This window comes from Pygoscelis adeliae, unplaced genomic scaffold (assembly GCF_000699105.1).
Source record: "Pygoscelis adeliae isolate BGI_AS28 unplaced genomic scaffold, ASM69910v1 Scaffold399, whole genome shotgun sequence".
Taxonomy (NCBI): Eukaryota; Metazoa; Chordata; class Aves; order Sphenisciformes; family Spheniscidae; genus Pygoscelis; species Pygoscelis adeliae.
The window spans coordinates 692,289-711,202 of record NW_008825609.1 but is presented as its reverse complement, the minus strand read 5'-3'; the positions used below and the strand labels follow the sequence as shown (position 1 = coordinate 711,202).

Below are 18,914 nucleotides of genomic sequence, written 5' to 3'. Positions count from 1 at the left end.
AGAGGTGACTAACGCAGCTGCAGCAGGCCACCAGGAAAGTATGTTGGGGGAGGAAAACATAATGCCGAGAGGATTTTGAACACTGTCTGTGACTTTTCCTGCCTGAGCACCTTTCAACACCTTGCTCTATGTTAAGGCGTGGAAAAATCCTGTGCTTGCCCCTTTGGGACTTCCTTGGGTTGCTCCAGGATGCTGTTGCTACCTCGCCTCATCGGAATGAGACTCGAAAAGAGTTTCTCAGCTAAATGCAACAAAACTTATAATGATCAGAAAGTGTTCAGTGCCAAAGAGCTTCTGAGTATTATCTGATGTTGGTCATCTTTTTCTGTTGGGCAGTTGGTGTATCTGTCTGCTTACCAATGTGTTTTTTTTTTTTTTTTTTTTTTTCTGGAATAAGGATCCTCTCCTGGAGGAGAGGAAAGGGGAAGGCATGCGCTTTTCAAGTGCTTAGGGCTCCATTGTCTGTATGAGGAGCCCCAGCTCATAATTCCAACACTAGAGTTAACTACTGGGAGTAAGGAGCACCTTCCTTAGGGTTATCTTTTTTTTTTTCTTCTTCTCTCTCAAATTGGCAGCTTAGAATAGCTTCTGTAGTACCTGAATGCGAGTATAACCTTTTCTTGGACAAGTGGGCTGCTTGTTTATAGTCAAGCTTTCAAAAGTCAGATGTTATTCAGAGGCACTATCTTTTCCTTTCACATAGCTGCTTTGTGATAGAGAATTGCACCCAGGTGTCGCACTACTGAAGAATACATTTCCTTAGGCAATCCATAAATGAGTCATTAGTTTTTCCCTGATCCACCCTCAAAGTGCCCAGTCACACAGAGGGCTGGTGTGTGTCTGCTGAGCCCTTGACCCACTGGGAACCTTGAATGGGTGGGGCCTTCGGAGCTGGCTAACATGTATTCTTTGCCTGTCCCTCAGCAAAAACGGTGCATATCTTAAAGGCAACGAGTAAGATTCAGCACTTGGAAAAATGAATATGGCAATGCTAGTAAAGCTGCAGTATCTAGTTTTGAATGCTTAAGAGTTTGCTGGGTCAAAACCATTTGAGTGATGATTTTCTTCTGCTTGCTTTCTTTCAGCCTTAGGGCTGATCAGCTCTTTCTGAGAACAGTATTAACAGGGATAAAGCAGATTATTTTCCTCTAAATTTTCATGCTCATCTGCATACAGTCAGCTTCCAGTGAAGAAGCTTAAGAGCAGGAGTTGCCTATCTGTAGCGTGTGAACCTAATGTTTCCATTATTCGTTTCAGAATAACTTAAGAAAAGCTAGCATCTCAAATTTCGTAGGTTTACTTGCTTTCCTTACTCCATGAAAATGTGTCCAAAGGCTAGATATACTTCTCTCTTTATAAACTGAGTTTATAGGAGCTTTTTCTTGATGAATACAGCATTCATGATGTTAGGACTGAAATGCTAAATTCACTTGCAGTACCAGTGTTTAAGGGTATGGAAAGTTGTTTCAGGTACTTGAACTCTATCTGACTATAAAGCCTTCCCTAATTAGAGCTCAATCTCTTTATCTTGCGCAAAACAACTTGAATGGTGACTCAATTATATCATCGAAGTACTCTTTGGTGGAGAGAATACAGAGTGCACTTGGGTTCTCTAAGCTACCGGAGAAAGGAATAGAAAGAACCAGTAGCTAAAATATGGAGACAGTCACATCCATAAACGTACTGATGAAGGCTACCAATTGCTGAAATAATTTATTAGAGCAATCCAGTGAATTTTCTACTCTCATGGATGTCTGAGGCTTGCTTTCTCTCTTTTTAGAGGTTAGATTTCAGTCCAACACAAAATTGGAGCTCAGTGTGGAGAAAGGAAAGAATGACGATAACTGGATGAAATCTAACTGCTGTGCTACTCAGGTTCTCAGACTGGATGATCTGATGGTCCTCTGGTCATGATCTTAAGCAACGCCCCCCCCTCCCCAATCAAAGAAAACAAAACAAAAAAACCACAGCCAAATGGATAACTTGCAAACTAATGGGGATTTTGAGTTTGGTGACACAGTTTGTTCTGTGAGTGCCCCAGTAGCTCTTGTGGACTGTCTGTGAATGACTTGCTGTGCCCAAATCTGTTCCATGTCTGAACAGGTCTCACTGCCCCTGTGGTGCCCCCAAACTGCTAAGGCTGTTGTGGCATAGGCACGGGCACTCTCCAGTCTGCCCAGTGCTTCCAGCTGGTTCCTGGTGGCATGGGGGAGGAATGGAATGGGGGGGGGAAGGGCACAGGGTGGAGGGGTGGATGAAAGGTGAAACCAAGGCAGGTACAGGGGAGTGTGTTCACACAGAAGTGGTAGGGGAGCAGTGGGATGAAGGCATGGTAGAAGGACTAGTCAGGAGTGCATATGAGGAAGTGGAATCATAGGTGAAAGCTGAAAGGAGGTTAAAGATATGGGACAAGATAGTGGTGGATAGGCTGGGTGAAGTAAGTTCTGTAACTGGAAAGATGTTATCATCCACAGCTGGGAGTTGAACACAGGAATTAGCATGTCTACTGGTATGTCAGCATGAAAAAGAAAAGGTTTCTACTGTTACCAGCTGCTCTGTTAATACAATAAGGGATGGTGCCATAAATAAATCAGCTGTATAGGACTTGGGCTGCTGCTCAGCATTGTAGTTTTCAAGTCCATTCTGTACAAAATAAGTAACAAAAACTTCTCACTGAGGTTCCAGTGTTTCTTTTGGGGGTGAAAGCCTCTGTTTGATGTGAGGTTTTGGCACTTTAGGATTTGTAATGGTTCCTGTCCCACTTCCTCCTTCCCCCTTCCATTTCCACTGCTCTGCTGCTAACTTTTGTAAGTCAATATGGGCCCAGTATACTGGGCGGGAGGGGGGCTGAAGAACAAGTAGATGTACATCAAACTGTTGCTCTATGGTAAAGAAACATTCAATGAGAATGTTCTGTATTGTTTGTAGAAAAATTGTAATGCAAACAGTATTCTTTCTGGATGAAGAAAACTAAATTGCGATGGTACCATTATACTTTGACAGATGGTGGGAGGTTGGCATCTATTGCCAGAAAAGGAGTTACCTGGCCATATTTCTGAAGATGCTTGGCAGAGTTTACTAGTTCCTGTTTTTGGTTTTGGTGTTGATTTCATGCAGTCACAGAAATTTAATTTTAGACTCTCAGGCTAACTACTTTTTAAAAATTTTATTCTAGATCGAGAGGATCAGTCCATCCTTTGCACGTGAGTATTACAGTTGTCAGCTTGTCTGGATGTCAAAGTCTGTGTTAAAAGTCTTGGTTGGAGGGCTCTTTTAATTGTAAATGCTGGGGGTGGGCTCAGTGAATCAGGTAATAGTGGAGAGTCAAGGAAAGTCCCACTACAGTTCCTCCCATATATATGTAATCCTTTCTGCAGCATAATTTTTGTAAGAATTGGAGGAAGAAGGGGCGTTTTGAAACAGCCCCTGTACTCAAACTCCTAAAGAAATACAGCTTTGTCAATGGAAAGGGCTTGGAGAAGTCCTTCAGATTTGATGCAGCTGTTGTGTTTAAGTACATTCATACTGATGAGGCTGATACAGTAACATGCTCTTGATACAGCAGTTTCTCTTCTAGACACAGCAAAATTTGTTGGCCCTCAGTTCTGCTTAAGGAATTGGTGTGTTCCTTCTTGCAGTCAGGAGGCTTCCTTTTGAAAGATTCACTTCATTACCTTTCACCTCTAGCTCTACAGCAGCCTCCGGATTATTCCTCAGCCACTTGGCAATCTTCATATCCAGTGACTAGAAAGCATAGTTCTTTATTGCCTTCCCTCCTCCGTGCGTGTGTACAGAACCCGCACCCAGCAGCAAACTGGCTGAGGGCTAGCCTGCAGTCCAGCTACACTGCTACCGCTTGCCAGTACGACTTGTATTTTCTTGGTTTTGAGGGAGGTGCCGTAATGGCCAGAATGCAGGTAAGGAGCTCTGTAGCCCTTTTGGGGTTAGAGATAGGAATATGTCCTCCTACGTCTTGTTTGTGAATGAATTGCAGATTTTCTTTACAGAGGTGAATCGGGAGCTGGTAAGACAGAGAACACCAAGAAGGTCATTCAGTATCTGGCTCACGTTGCTTCCTCACACAAGTCTAAAAAAGACCAGGTAAGACCTGGGTTTAATGATGCTTTATTGCTGCGCTGACTTTGGACAATAAATATATATTGGCTGGTGTTGGTAAAAGCCATATTGCTCAATAAAAGCCTAGATACTGACACTTACCAGGGGACTGAGGAGGACAGTGAACTATGAAACAATAAAAATTTGTCAAAAATTGCAAGCCAGGGAACATTGTTCTAAGTCATAACTCCTTTGAACTCAGTGGAGCTACGGTGGGGATAAACTCATCCACAACCTCTTGGATTCATGGGCAAGTGCATGGGCAAGAGACGCTGTAAGTGAAGCATCACCCATACTGATCTCTTTACACAGATGTATTGCTTATAACCAGTCCAGGCAGTGTAAAACCTTTATAGATTAGGTCTGGCTATTATATATACTGTTTCAAAACTGGAGAATACAGTGATAGGCTAGCGGACATCAGCTGAAAACTTTAAAGTTGTAGGAAAACATTAAAAGGGTGGAAAACAGCCAAGTGTTAGCAGCACATGAAAGGAGGGGGGTGGTGGTGGTGGGAGCACTTTAAAGATGTCTCACTTATATCTTTTTCCCCCTCCCTCTCCCCCGATGGACTATTGCCGAATTCATCAGTTGTATCCTCGTAGGTGAGCTGCACGTTTACTGCACGTTCTGCACCAGGAATGCGTTTTCTGTCCCATTGTGTGATTTTTTTGAGCAGCTTTTCACTCCACACCAATGTCACTTTCTGCAGCTAAAACAAATCCATAGACAATTCACAATTTTATTTTTTTTGTGTGGTGCACAGTAATCTTTTTGTGAGGATGTTCAATTGGAGACTGAAGTAATATCAAGAATACTTGTGTTCTGTGCTCAATACTCGTTTGCATTTGAGGTTTTTCTTGCAGGATTTTCCCAGATACACCATTCAAGAAGTATTCCTCCAGGGCAATAGGACTGGACCAGGCTTTCCTAGAACCATCTTCCTAATAAGATAAATGTAGTTAGGTGTTTAGCTTTCTATTCCCTGCAGTGACATGTGGCTGCAGGTTGCAAAGAAAGGTCGGGGGGAAGGTTGCCCTGCAGACAGGGTGCTCCAGGACTGTGAGCTTGTTAGCCAGAGCTGAAGACGTTGGAAATGTTCACTGGTGAGCTGTGTAATGAAAGCCAGATGCCAAGTGTGTCCACTGTATCTCTACATAAGTTTTCCCATAGTAGCTTAGTGTGTAGGCATACCTTATGTGTGTAGAGTGTATGAATAAGAAGGCATCTCTGCATGCAGGCATACTATGTGCACACACATAGTAATAAGTAACTTCTGGAATCCAACCAAAAAAAAACTTTATGTGCCAAACTTTCAGACATGTGAAGACTTTTTCCATGGTCTGTCAGTAGCTGCATTTAGAAACATTCTCCTTTTTTCTTTTTTGAAGTGTGGAAAATAGAATCATGGGGTTGAGTTAAGTATTCTTCCACTGCTTATCCTTGAGCAAAATTTCAACCACCGAAGCAGGACAGGCAGTCTGCTTAGGAGAATAAAACAGTCCTAAGTTGCACTGGTTGGTGATTTACCTAAGTTTGATATTTCCCCCGCCGTCCCCCCAAGTTTTGATTCTTCCGAAAAGTCCTGCAGCTCACGTTTTGCTCCACTTTTATGACTAAACAGTAGCACTGGCCTTATCAGGGAGGATTTAGAACTGGAGTCTTTGAATGTTAATTGGTAATGAGTGTTCTAATGCAATGATTCTTTACAAATCTTAAACTTGGAACCAGATTATAAGGGTTTATGAAGATGAATACGTTAAATATTTTGAGGATCTCGGGTATACTGGTCACGGCAGATTTATTCTTTAGGGTTGAATAAGATAGTGTCAAACCTTTATGCTGCAAGACTAGGCACAGAACTTAACCAATGATAATATAGAAAGTAGCGGTGCTTTATCTACCAGAAAGGTTTCTTGACTGTCTCCAGTTAGAAGTTTTGGATGTAAACCCCTGTTTTTCCAAGTATCAGAGCAAAATCAGATTTATAAAGCATATTCTTCAACTATAGCTCTCTTGTTTTGGAGGTAGTGGCAGCTTCCACTGTTCCCAGTGCATTAGCATATTCAGCTAAATAGCTTCTAGCTGCATGGTGTGACTACTAAGCACGTTAAGGCTGCTTTTGGGGCCTATTGAACCTAATTATATAAACACTTTTTTTCATTTGACGAAACTTTATTTATGAAAGTTGAGATTTCCCGTGTTTAGTCTCTGCTTCTCTACTGACTTCTTAAATCGTGTAATGGCTTTTTCAAGATGAGAATGTTTGCAGCTAATCAGAAATTCATGGGTAATAGTTGCTAATGCTTAAATATTTGTGATGAAGATTAGGTTATTGATGATCTTTCTCTCTTCCCTATCCAACCCACTGTTGTTGGGACTCAGTTATTTAAGAATCTCTCACATGACTGCAGAGAATAATACAAAAGCAAATTCCGAAAGTGTAAAAATCAAAACAAACCCCCCCCACACCAAAACAGACTCAGACCACCCCCCCCATCTTTTAGTTTTTTAAATTGCATGCTGTTAAAGCTAGCTGTGATTTCTGGGTGCCTTTCTTCATACTTTGTGAAGAATAAATGGTGGGCAAAACTTCTACTTTGCATAGAATTCATTCCAAAAAATGTATGAGATGCGAAAAATTCAGAGTACAAGATAGATGTCAAGGATTTTAGTTGCTTTACCAACTTCAGAGCAGTAGAAAGAGCGCACTGAAGAGTGTGCATTGCCCAACCATGGACTAACAGATCCAGTGGCTGTTATTGCTTCTGTTTTCATGAGGAATATTGTACATACTTCAAATACATGCCAAGTGTTAAGCAAACTTGGTTCAGGTCAAGGAATGTCAGAAAATTAGTAGCGTCTTAATGATAGGAACCTTAGAATTTCTAGAAAGCTTATGACAGACAGCTGTGTTGTACTGTTTTTGCTTTGCAAAATTACCCATTGTATAAGAATAATGAAGTCTCTTCCTTCAGTGAAAGGTGACTGTCAAAATTTAAGGTAAAAAACCCCAACAAACCCCACCCAAAAACTTCTTCAAAATTTTAAAGATAAAAGGATTGTCTTTTTAAACAAAGACAGCATGCAGTGTGTGCCAGTGAGGAATGGGTACATCGCAGTAATCGCAGCCACTTAATCTTACGTGCCATTGCCATAGCATGCTGAGAACTTGCTCCTTCCACTGTATCATGGTGCTAAGGCAAGTCATGAGAGCTAACTGACTTGACCAACTCTTTAGCATTTTCCTTTCTCCACAGCTCTATATTGCTGTGTCCCTGAGCTGGTGTTCTCTATGCATATTGCTACCTTGGTGGTTCAAGAGACCTAATCACCTCTAAACTACAGTTTACCCACACCTACTTGACATTAATGACACTTTCTTCCTGAAGTACTAAATAACAGGAGAGTCTGTACTATGGATTTCTATAAACTTTTGATCTTTGTGTAGCTAAGCATGACCTTAGCTTTATTTTTAGCCAAATAATTAAAATAATCTTGGTGTCAAAGCCAGACTTCTGTTTAGAGGAAAAAAATGGGCTTTCTAAAATCTCTTCCCTCCTTGTTCCATTCAACCCTAGTTGGGTTGAAATGCTATGTTGCTGGCATCTCTCACTTGCATAGTAACAGATTGCAGTCCCAAACAAAGGCCTAGGACTTCACTGCAGGATGGGGAGGAGGAATGGAGTGAGGGAAGAGTGTTCCACCTTCAGTACGTGTGCCAGAATAGGAGGGTAAATGTGACTGCCACACAGTTTCAGGGACTGAACCCTAGTTTCAAGGTTTTCTCCTTACAAAGCCACATGCTGGCTCTGTTGTGAGGAGCAGATGTCCCAGCTCAGGTTCCCTTCCCAGGGCTAACCTCCTTGTTATATACACTTGACAGTGAATGAAAAGTGCTTGCAGCAGCTGCCCCTTCTGTATATGTGCGGTTCTGCAGGGGCTGAGGGTCTTGTTTGGCCTTGCACTTTGCAAGCATGAAGTGAGGTGATTGTGGAAGTAAGAAATAAAGACTTGTAGATCTTTGTACAGTTTCTCATGTATCTTCCTCTTTTTTTTGTTAATTGCATGTATTTTTAGAGACACTGTGTAAGGACTGATCTGTTTTATAATGCACTTTGAGAATGAATGGGAACAATTTTCCTTTAGAAATACCCTTAAATAATTTGCCCATAAATTGCAGTTCTCGTGAATCAAACTTCATTTCCATCCGTTATGCACAGGAAGTCTTGAGTACTTACTGATAACTGCTAAAAAGAGAACCAATAATCTAAACTGTCATTTTCTGTCCCTAGAAGCTTTTTAGGTAATATTGAAATATATAGAACTCTATGCTTTTAGCACAGAGAACAAGTAATTTTTAAAAACAGCCAGGGATATATCTAGAGCCTGCAGGGAAAGGTGTATATGCTCCAATGGTCTAGTACTTGGCAGGGATAAAGGTTCTGAATTTCCTTTTTCTACAGCTCCAGCATTTTGTGTTCCTTGAGGGGAGGAGTGTGTGAATACGGCAACAGAATGCAAGTGATCATGCAGTTTGTGGGATACCACTAATTCTGTTTTTTTGTGTGCCTCCTTACAAAGGAGGTTTTTGCTTTTGGAAGATTTAGAGTCTTAGTGCAAGCTTTTTGTTTTGTTTTTGTTTTTTTAAAACATTAGACCTTTAAAGACTAGCTTCTTAACCTACTACTAGCAGAGTTCAAGCCTGTCTTGCAGTAGCAAGACAGGATTTTCCTCACTCTTCCAGCCTAGACAGCAAGACACTTCTGGGATGAGGGCCTGATCTTGGATGGTGCGGTGTTTCACTTTGATCCTGGGAAGTCTGTGGGATGTTATGGCCAAGTGGCTTTGAAGGGCTTCTTGTTAACAGAAAGGCAGCTCTGGCATGCCCTTGTGTTGAGGAAGGGAATAAGGCATATTTGTGAATGTTTCTGTTTTACCCAGATAACTAATGAGTCTCCTTTGAAGGTTTAAGGGATCGTCTCCTAAGGTTTAATAAGGCTTCTCTACAGCAGATGCCAAGCTAGTGTGAATTGAAACTTCAGCGCTGGTTTGACCCAAGGTTAATGCAGTAAACCACTACCTACTTATTAATTTCTGATTTCTCTCTAGGGAGAACTGGAGAGACAGTTGCTCCAGGCTAATCCCATCCTGGAGGCCTTTGGAAATGCCAAGACAGTAAAGAATGACAACTCCTCAAGATTTGTGAGTATTACTATCCAGCATGGGTGCCAGTATTCTACACTTTCCCGAGGGAAGACTTGGTCTGCTTTTGGGTGAATTGTTGTCAGGGATAGGACAACTATCTGTGAGTGACTTCCTTCAAATTAATCTGGGAAGTGAATTTAATGCAGTGAATTATGCAGAATAGACCTGATAGGTCTCTGGACTGTGCCAGAATCATCTATGCTGATTTTTATTGTAAGTTTATTACAGTCAGTTTTATCTTGGAGAGTAAATACTGGTCCTTATTTTACTTGCTCTGGAGAGCAATGGACAGCGTCTGAGAGGCAGATGGGGGGGGCTAGAGCTGGAACTAAATGAAAATGGTTGAAGCTAATGTTGAGGGAGATGGAACTGTCCAGATCATATAGAACACGAAACTGAAGGGACCCTGGTTGTGGGAAATCTGGGCTGAAACATAATGAATTTGAATTGTAGGCTGTCTGAATGTCAGAAATGTCTGAAAGTGCTTGGTGTCTTGTTTGTTAAATCGCTGTTGTGATCAGCAGGCATTGCCTATTGGCTGTCCTTGTTTTGCTTAAAACCTGCCTGGCCTGTTCTGAATTTCCTTTCCTGGATTAAAAAAAGAAGGTTTACCTTTGCTGTTTACTGCTGTTACCAGATAGAATGAATACTAATTTTAATGCTATTATCTTCCTCTTAGGGCAAGTTCATCAGAATCAACTTTGATGTCAACGGCTACATTGTTGGAGCCAATATTGAGACCTGTATCCTTTCTGTAACCACTTAAAAGGAGAAGTTAAAGGCTATAGAGGTGGCAATAATGGTACCTAGTAATCTCTTCACGACTGACTTTCTATTTGTCAGGTCAAGAAAGTGGTAGGAAGCACTTAAATTTATGCTAGCGTTTATAAATTATGTGATCATGGTGGAAATCTTTTCTGAATGAATGAATTCTAATCTTAGGAGGCTGAAACGGAAGCATAAACTGCCATAAGGTGAATAGCTTTGGAATTTCATAAACCATTCTCACTTCTGTCCAAGGCAAGTAGGGATGGATGGCCACTGTTTTTTCTGGTTTTTATCAGTTAAGTCTCTCATCATAGCCATCATTCAGAGGCCAGCAGAACTGAGACTGGAAGCTCAGTGGGTTATTGACTGATAGCGACTGCTAAATCAATACCCCTGTTAATTGGCATGAGGAGAACATCAGGTAGTATGAATTTTTTCTCCTGCCATAGAACAGGAATTGATTTGTATGTCCTGCCATATGCCTTGACTCTCTGAAGATCTGCTGGAGAAGTCGCGTGCAATTCGTCAAGCCAAAGAGGAGAGAACCTTCCACATCTTCTACTACCTGCTCTCTGGGGCAGGCGAGCATTTGAAGAGTAAGTATGATTTTGTTGTAGTTATGGGGTTCCCTCATCACAACAACAGAGGGTCCAAAACACTTGTAGGGTAGGACCCGTTCCTTCACAGCTTCTTGGCTCTGCCTTTTAGATGTGGTCATCCCTCCTCCACTTCTTCCGTACACTCATACATCCCTCTGCCCTCCCCCTGCACTTCTCAGTTCCTGAAAACTTGCTTCTCTGGTTCCTTCCTGCACTTGTCTCCTTGCCAGCAATGACTCTGTGCCCTTCCTTATCTAAATCACTGTCCCATGTTTAGTCTCGTCTTGCATGATGTAAACCCTTCTAGTGCGGGAATGGTCCTACTGTGATGTGCTTGGTGTTTAACTGAATGGAGCAAAGCTGCTGGCACCTAAGCAGCTCTAGAAGTCTAGGATCCTAGTGCACTTAGCTCAGCCTGGTAATCAGGGTCCATGTTGTGGGAGAGCTGCAAATTGATCTGAAGGAAGGACAGGAGGAGAGGACTTTTCTCATAGTTGCTACTGTTTCAAGAGCTATATACTAACTTTCACCTGACTTGAAACAAATGAGGTGTCTGAAATTAAAGGCAAATTTACTTTCAAGTTAACCCCTACTTCTTATAGACTTAGGGCATAATGACGATTGACACTGCTTTGGTGGAGTAGTCCAGAGGAGGGAATAGAAAGAAATAAGGCAGAAAAACTCCAATTTTATCTAAAATAAATTAAATGTTCAGCCTGCAGTAAAACTGGGCTTAATCCCAGATTCATCCAGCACCTGCTAGCATATGCAAGTCAGAAATTTGATCTCAGTGGTAGCTTGTTGTCTATTTAAAAAAAAAAAAAAAAGTGCCATAGTAACTTTTTTTCTCAATTCTTTCCTAAGCTGATCTGCTGCTGGAGCCTTACAACAAATATCGCTTCCTTTCCAATGGGCATGTTACAATCCCGGGTCAGCAAGACAAAGATATGTTTCAGGAGACCATGGAGGCAATGAAGATCATGGGCATCCCAGATGAGGAACAGATAGGTATGAATCCTCTGAAGGGCTTAAAAGAGGGAACAGATCATATCTCTCTGGGGTTCTTTGTTTTGGGTTTTTTATTGGTTTTGTTTTGTCTGGTGTCCACGCCCCCCTCCCCCCCAAATGGACAGTGTGCAAGTAATAAACTTAGTGGCTTTGGAGTGACCCACTTCAGCATCTACCAGCACAGTTTCAGTTTATACAGTTAATGTTAGAAGTCAAGCAGCTAATGAAAACATGCTTCTGCTTGCTGTTTTTCTTCCCAATCTGAGGGCTGTATATTCAGTTTATGAATAACACATCCAAGATACAAGAATCCCCTCATTCTCTTGTGCAATGCACGGCTTGTGTGCTCCCCCTATCCCTAAGCAGTGGCTTTAAAGTATCTAATCCAACCATTGCTGGATTAGTACTTTGCGAATGGCCTGGTCATAGTGCCTTTCTTTCCAGCTTAACACTGAACTGCTGATCAGAAATTAATATTGTCTGATTCTGGGAGCACAGTACCATGACAGTGAAGCTAGAACTGCATGCAGCCAGCACAAAGTGCAGTGATACATATTCACCAGAGCTCTCTGCTGTCTCATTCATGATCTGCCTCACTGGTTGGGAACCAGTGTTCTGCAACATCTCAGTTTCTAAATGTATGTCGTCTTCTAAAACTAGGACTGTTTTTTTCTCTATACTGAAGCAAGCGTCTGTGGTGGTTTGAGGTCACCACCTCCTCTGCTGGAGGCTGCAGCTCTTGTGGCTGTAGGGTATATGTGCCTGTGCCTTAACTATTGCTCTTCACAGTCCAGCCTGCTGTAAATCCATGCTGTCGTTATCCGCAGTTTAATACACTTGATATCCTGTGAATCATCTGAGACTGAAACTGCTGTACGAAGGTGAAGAGAAACTTGCCCAAACCGAATAAAAGGATTTGCAGCCTAATTTATTGTCAGGATGCTCAGCTACGCTCAATTTTTTTTAGTTGGGTTTTTAATGTATGCTCTAGGGCATGTTTGCTGTCCCGTAGGTGAGCTATTGGTTCCAGGCACTACAGCAAAGACAGCTTCAGTGTTTTGCACTCGCTGTTCAAAGTGTGAAGTGCATTAATGTTCCTTATAGGCTTAGAAGAATAATACATACAGTAGCTGGCTGGCTGGTAGTCTTACTTAGTTTTGATATAAAGTCTAAACACTAACTGTCTTCATTTATGAGACAACATCAAAATAAGCTGTCTGTCCAAGTGCCAGGACTCCAGATTCAGCTGTCAAACCACTGGATTTCATAACGTGCTACTAAGAACATATATGTTTCTTTTCTGTTAGTCTTGATGTAGCATATATGGAGCCTTTATTTACTCTGCTATCAAAAGGATATTGTTTTAAAACAAATGTTTCTGTAACAGATAGAGTTTAGGGGATGAAAAAATCTTTGGTACAAGATCCCCTTTGCAAGTGACTGGCAGTTTACTTTGCTTAAGGCAACTAGAAGCTATTATGCAATGAGCTTTGATTGATTGAGTTGAAGCTATAGCATTGAAAACTGTCTTTCCTGTCCTAGCATCTGATGCTGCTTTTGTGATGTGCACCATTCAAAGAGTATGAATATATCATTAGCAATGGGTGGGGTGCTTCAGCATGTAATTAGTAATAGTTATGGTACAGGCACTTTCACCCACATCCTGCTGCCCTTCATACATTATAATGTATGTCTGTATGGACTACAGACCTTGGTCAGGGAGCTAAAAGTGATATGGGGTTAAAGGAACAGAATCTTCCTTCTCTTAATTGGTTTGTACTCTTAATAACTGTCTCTTTCCTATGTTTGACAGTAGTCATTGAGGAAAATAGCGAATTTTGGCCTTCTAACAGATGTTCTATCAAAAAATACAGATGTTGTGGGATGGCGCATTACCCTCAATCCTGTCTCCCGCTTTACTATAGTGATGTTGAGAATGGGTAAATTTCCAGGCTACATAGTCTTGCATAGGAGGAACAGGGAAGGTCCTGTGTCTGAATGGGAGTCATAAAGAGGAATTACCTGTGGTGTGTTTTCCCAAATTCTAGAAAGGTCTTCGCGATGTTGAGAAGGGCCTCTTAACCATGTCAGGAAAGGTAACTGGGTCATATCAGGGCTTTTGGAGATGTCTGACACTAAGCTATTATTATTACTTTAAAAGGTCTGCTGAAGGTTATCTCAGGTGTTCTTCAACTTGGCAACATAGTCTTCAAGAAGGAGCGTAATACAGACCAAGCCTCTATGCCAGACAATACAGGTAACCAATCTCCTTTTCCCACCCCAAAGAAAAATCCAAAAAAAAGCCTACAGGAAGTTCTTGCAAGTAGAAGAATATATTACAGTATGTAGGAAATGCTGGAGTCCTGTTTTTCTAGGTGAATTACTTGTCAAAGGAGCTGACATGCTCCTTCATACAAATACGTGCTGTTCTGCTAGACATGGGTTTGCAGCCACCCATGGGCAGGAGTGTGGCACTGTTCTTGTGACAGGGCTAGGCAGGAAGTACACGTGATGACCAGATGAAAAGGATTACTCTACTGGAATATGTAGCATGTGTGTTTTAACCACAAGCTAGGAATGATTGCCCCTACAAACCTATATTATCAGATTTTAAGAACATTCTTTGCTGACTTTGTAGGTAGACTTGTAAGAGTAAGGTGGATAGTTTTGTGGTGGGTATAAAGTATGCGTACATATTTTAATTGCACTGCCCATTGTTGCATGTGTAAATAGTACCACGTTTCACGTGATAGGAGGCTATCTGTTGGAAGACTTAGCTCTTAGACCTTCATTATAGCATAGACTTAGTGGTTTGAGAGTATTGCTTCAAATTTACTCTCATGGTTTCTGGAGAAACTCAGTAACCTGTAGTATGGGTTGCAAGAGTGTTTGGGGGATTTTTTGGTTTTGAAGATACCTTTCTTTGTCTCATTAACCTGTTCTTCATTTAATGTTTTTTATAAGCTGTTTCATGACTCTCTTGGGAACACAGTTGCAGGAATATTCTTCTTTTTCTCTTGCTTTCTGTGAGAAAAAAAAAAAGAACATTAATCTCTTTATTGTTTCCTCTTACCATCTTTAGCTGCTCAGAAAGTGTCTCACCTTTTGGGTATCAATGTGACTGATTTCACTAGAGGTATCCTGACTCCTCGCATCAAAGTTGGGCGAGACTATGTCCAGAAAGCTCAGACCAAAGAGCAGGTATGCACTCTCTAAAAATGAACGAATACTTTAGTCTTCAATCTTGCTGCCACAAAGCTAACAAATGTATTGGAGGTTTCTGTAGTGTTTAATAACCGTATTTATGGCTGCAACTTATGGCAACTTCGCTTGAATAATGTAGCACGTGTATTGTTTCTAGTATTTGCTCACTTGATCTGTATAAAGGTAGAAATCACCCTGCCCCTGTAGCACTTTCTCTCATCTGGGGCGGTGTGTGGGGGGGAAGAGAACGCAACTCCCTAATTTTGGTGACTGGCCGTCCCAAGGGAGTAAGTTCCTTCAGTGCTTTATGCAAGGATGACACTTTCAAGTTGCTGTAATACAGAAAGCACCAGTTTTGAGTAGGTGAGCTGCTAGGGTGGAAGAATTTGCTGCTCAGCCTTGAAACTGATCATAAATTTTGTAACACTCTTGAATCAGGTTGTGTTTTAAATGAAACCTGACCTAGGAGCTAGTGGCCTCCTGAATGGAGCAAAACCCCTGCGCTTATTCACTGTGTGGCTTCTTTATCAACATATCCTTATTCTCAGTGTAAATAAACGTGCCCCTGTAACATGGAAGGGATTGGGAAGAGAGTGAAGTCTAGAAATAGTCACAGGCTGCCTTTCCATTTTGATATTTAATTTCTTACTATACGTAGTATTTTTGTGTCAATCACAGGTAGGGTAGTAGCATGGGAGGAGGGGATTTGGCTTCACAAATCCTAAATTACAAAAGAATTTAAATGCTTTTCTTTGGGCCTGTGAAACACCCTATGTTACTATAGTCTTTGGAGGTGACTGGGCATAATTTTTCTTTCTTGAATACCAGGCATTGGTTTCTCCAACAGGCAGGATCCTGAAATTTGGCTTTGACACACTAATTTAGTAAGACAAATTCTTTGCTCTTTTATGGAGTATCGCTGTGCCATCTGCTTTTCATTGGGAATAACCTCTGAAATGAGCCTTGTTCAGTGAGTTTGGTGGTGGAGATAAAATCTCAGACTGCAGTTGGGCCATTAGATGCCGAAACAGTGAAATCTGTGCCTTCCTTTGAATTATAATGTAACTCCTGATATTTGTCTTTTTTCTATTTAGGCTGACTTTGCCATTGAAGCACTGGCTAAAGCCACTTATGAACGTATGTTCCGGTGGCTGGTTATGCGTATCAACAAGGCATTGGATAAGACCAAGCGACAGGGTGCATCCTTCATTGGAATCCTTGACATTGCCGGCTTTGAGATTTTTGAGGTAAGGAGATGTCAGGTCCTTGCACTCAGCACAGTTTACCATGGAGCAAAGACCGCTGAAGGAAATCGCTTTAAAACTGGAAAAGAATAATATAGTTTTGGAAAGGATTTGTATTCCACTTTTGTTATTTGAGACCCCTGCTGATGTGAACTGTCTGATAAGTTATTAACTTAAGTGGTTCATTCTTCAGTATTTTATGTATACTGCAAATGTTTTATTGCTGTATATTCTGGTGCTTACATCCTTTTTGGCACGTGCATTAGAATTATTTTAATTGCACAGTTTCAGGTGTTCTTGATGCTTTATAGCTCACAGCTTAAGAGTTTGCTAACCTACAAAAGTCTTTTAAAACATCATGTAGAGCTATGGATCACCACTGGACTTAAAATTTTATGTCCCATTAGTCTGTCCCAAAACATTTAAGGGATGACCCACTGAAACCTATTAGCATCACTAAAAATTGTTAGAAGTGGTTTCTTCTTCCTGCTGCTGAGTTTTGGAAAAGACAAAGACAAGGTAGACCAAATAAGATCCAGCATAAATTCTGACCCATGTATGCTCCTTTCTGCAAGAAGCCTGAAAATCGGGGATCAGAGTGTGGTTTCATGTACAGCTAAACGGATTTAACAGCAACTCCTTGATGCAGAAAAGGAGTGAAGTTGCTCCTTTTCCCCTCTACAGCTCCTGGCTGCAACTGCTTGTACTGTTCACCTCTCTAGCCCTCTGGAAAATATTTTCTTACTGTGTTTTATAATTGAATCAGTCTGCAAAGGGGAATCTGAGCATAAAAACTGATGCAAGATAAGTGTAGGCGAAGAAGAGCTGAAGGCAAGTTGAGGGAGAGATGGAAAAGAGAGGAAGTGGGAGCTCCCTCTATAGGTGGCAGTGAACTGTTAGGCCAAACCATTATGTCAATGAAACAACAATTTTAGAATGTGGCTTTGCGTTGTACTTAGTCTGAAGCAACCACAGGCTGCCATCAGAAAAGAACTATCCTGCCATTATCCCAGCCAGGCAGCTCCTATCAACCTGTGTTACGCTGGATCTAGCTCATGTGCAGCTGCAAGGTGAATTGGACCAGTTTATTCATGAAATGGAAAACTAAGACACTGAAAAGTGTGTTTGTTTTTTTTTTTTCTTTTTCCTTCCCCCTCTCTGATGAGTCTACATTTGGTTTCATGGTTGCTTGATCTCATGAAAAGGAGGGGAGTGGAAATACATGATTAGGAATTACTGAAACATGGAAGAAGTAGATCAGGACCATTCTCTTCAGCAGCTGCATTATATTTAGTGTGGTCTAACATGAAAATGTACTGTGAGTTATTAACCTTGTCCTTATAGTTTGAAGAAATCTGGAGACGTTGAAGAAATTTCCCTCCCTTTCCTTGCTCTGATTTTTATATATGAGGATTAAAAAGGGACTTTCCAGTCCACATGCTCTCAGGAATTTGTCTTCAGACCTCTGTTGCATCCTCTTCCTATGAAGAGAACCTGCCAGCTCTGAGTTTGTGAGAAAACCAGAGTCTTTTCTGTTCCTGGGTTAAGCAGCTGCCGTAATTCTTCTGCTGTTTACAACTAAACATTCTTTTGCAAAGTCTGAGGAACAGTGTGTATGAACTTCCCTAGGGATTGCAGCAGTGATGCAGTGGCACGTGATGGGAAAGGCAGTTAATAAGCAAATGGGGTTATTGACAAAGAGCTGTCCACCCCACACAGAATGCTAGCTTAAATTCCTGAACTGTAGATGTGACCTTTTGTGCTAAGAGAATAGTAGGTCCGTCTGCAAAAGCAACTGTTCAAACATCTTTCTACCTTTTTCTTCATTAGCTGAACTCCTTTGAGCAGTTGTGTATTAACTACACAAATGAAAAGTTGCAGCAGCTCTTTAACCACACCATGTTCATTCTGGAGCAAGAGGAGTACCAGAGGGAGGGCATAGAGTGGAATTTCATTGACTTTGGCCTGGATCTGCAGCCCTGCATTGACCTCATAGAGAAGCCGGTAAGCTCATTCGTCTACTGTCGAGCAGGAAGAAATGGCTGCACTAATTTTGTCATTGAGCACATAACCTCTACCTGCAGACTGAAAACTAGCTTTCTAGCTTTTGTAATCCTCTACTGACACTGTGGTATGCTTAGAAGCAGAAGTGAACAGTTTCCTCGTTGTCTGAAAGTATGTCATCAATAAATCTGTTAGTACCAGTTCTGTAGGAAATATTGCATGAAAATAGATCTAGTCAGCCACTTTTTCCTCTCACAAAATTGTCTTCATTTGTGTAGATCTGCATGGTGCTAGATGTATCTGTGGCTTACCATAAGTAGTGTGAACTTTCTTACTTAACTGTAAGTGTGATGAGAAGCTGTGAATCTCTGCTTTCATTCTGCTCTAATGAAACTTGGAAATTTATAAATTTCATAGTAGATGTTCCAATAGTAAGGACTAATTTGTGAAATGTTCTGCTATGGTCTTCTGCATTTAGACACCTGGATATTTGGAGAACAGTGTGATAGTGTTACTTCTATTAAAAAGATTTTTTTTTTTCCCCACGTAAAACAACCTAGTCAAATGTCATGGAAGAGACCTTCTCATAAAAATGTTTAGAATTCAGATGAGGATTTTGAAGAATTATTAACAATTTCTATTAGTATGGAAGTTGTTGAACTGATACCACACAACAGGTGAATGTGATGGGGATCAGGCTTAGGTATCCTTCCCCCCCCCCCCCCCCCCCCCCCCCACGGACGTGTTTTTTTCGGTGGCGCTG

At 41.3% G+C, this 18,914-nt stretch overlaps 1 protein-coding gene across 1 annotated transcript in view; it reads left to right on the top strand.

The window, feature by feature from the left end:
- Positions 1–18,914, top strand: part of MYH9 (myosin, heavy chain 9, non-muscle) — a 70,059-nt gene that overhangs the window by 28,632 nt on the left and 22,513 nt on the right. The window contains exons 4-13 of the mRNA XM_009332612.1: positions 3,176–3,203; positions 4,008–4,101; positions 9,229–9,321; positions 10,004–10,067; positions 10,590–10,688; positions 11,556–11,699; positions 13,861–13,956; positions 14,782–14,900; positions 15,998–16,150; positions 17,978–18,151. Coding sequence (XP_009330887.1) covers positions 3,176–3,203; positions 4,008–4,101; positions 9,229–9,321; positions 10,004–10,067; positions 10,590–10,688; positions 11,556–11,699; positions 13,861–13,956; positions 14,782–14,900; positions 15,998–16,150; positions 17,978–18,151 — 1,064 coding nt within the window. The remainder of the gene's footprint in view (positions 1–3,175; positions 3,204–4,007; positions 4,102–9,228; positions 9,322–10,003; positions 10,068–10,589; positions 10,689–11,555; positions 11,700–13,860; positions 13,957–14,781; positions 14,901–15,997; positions 16,151–17,977; positions 18,152–18,914) is intronic.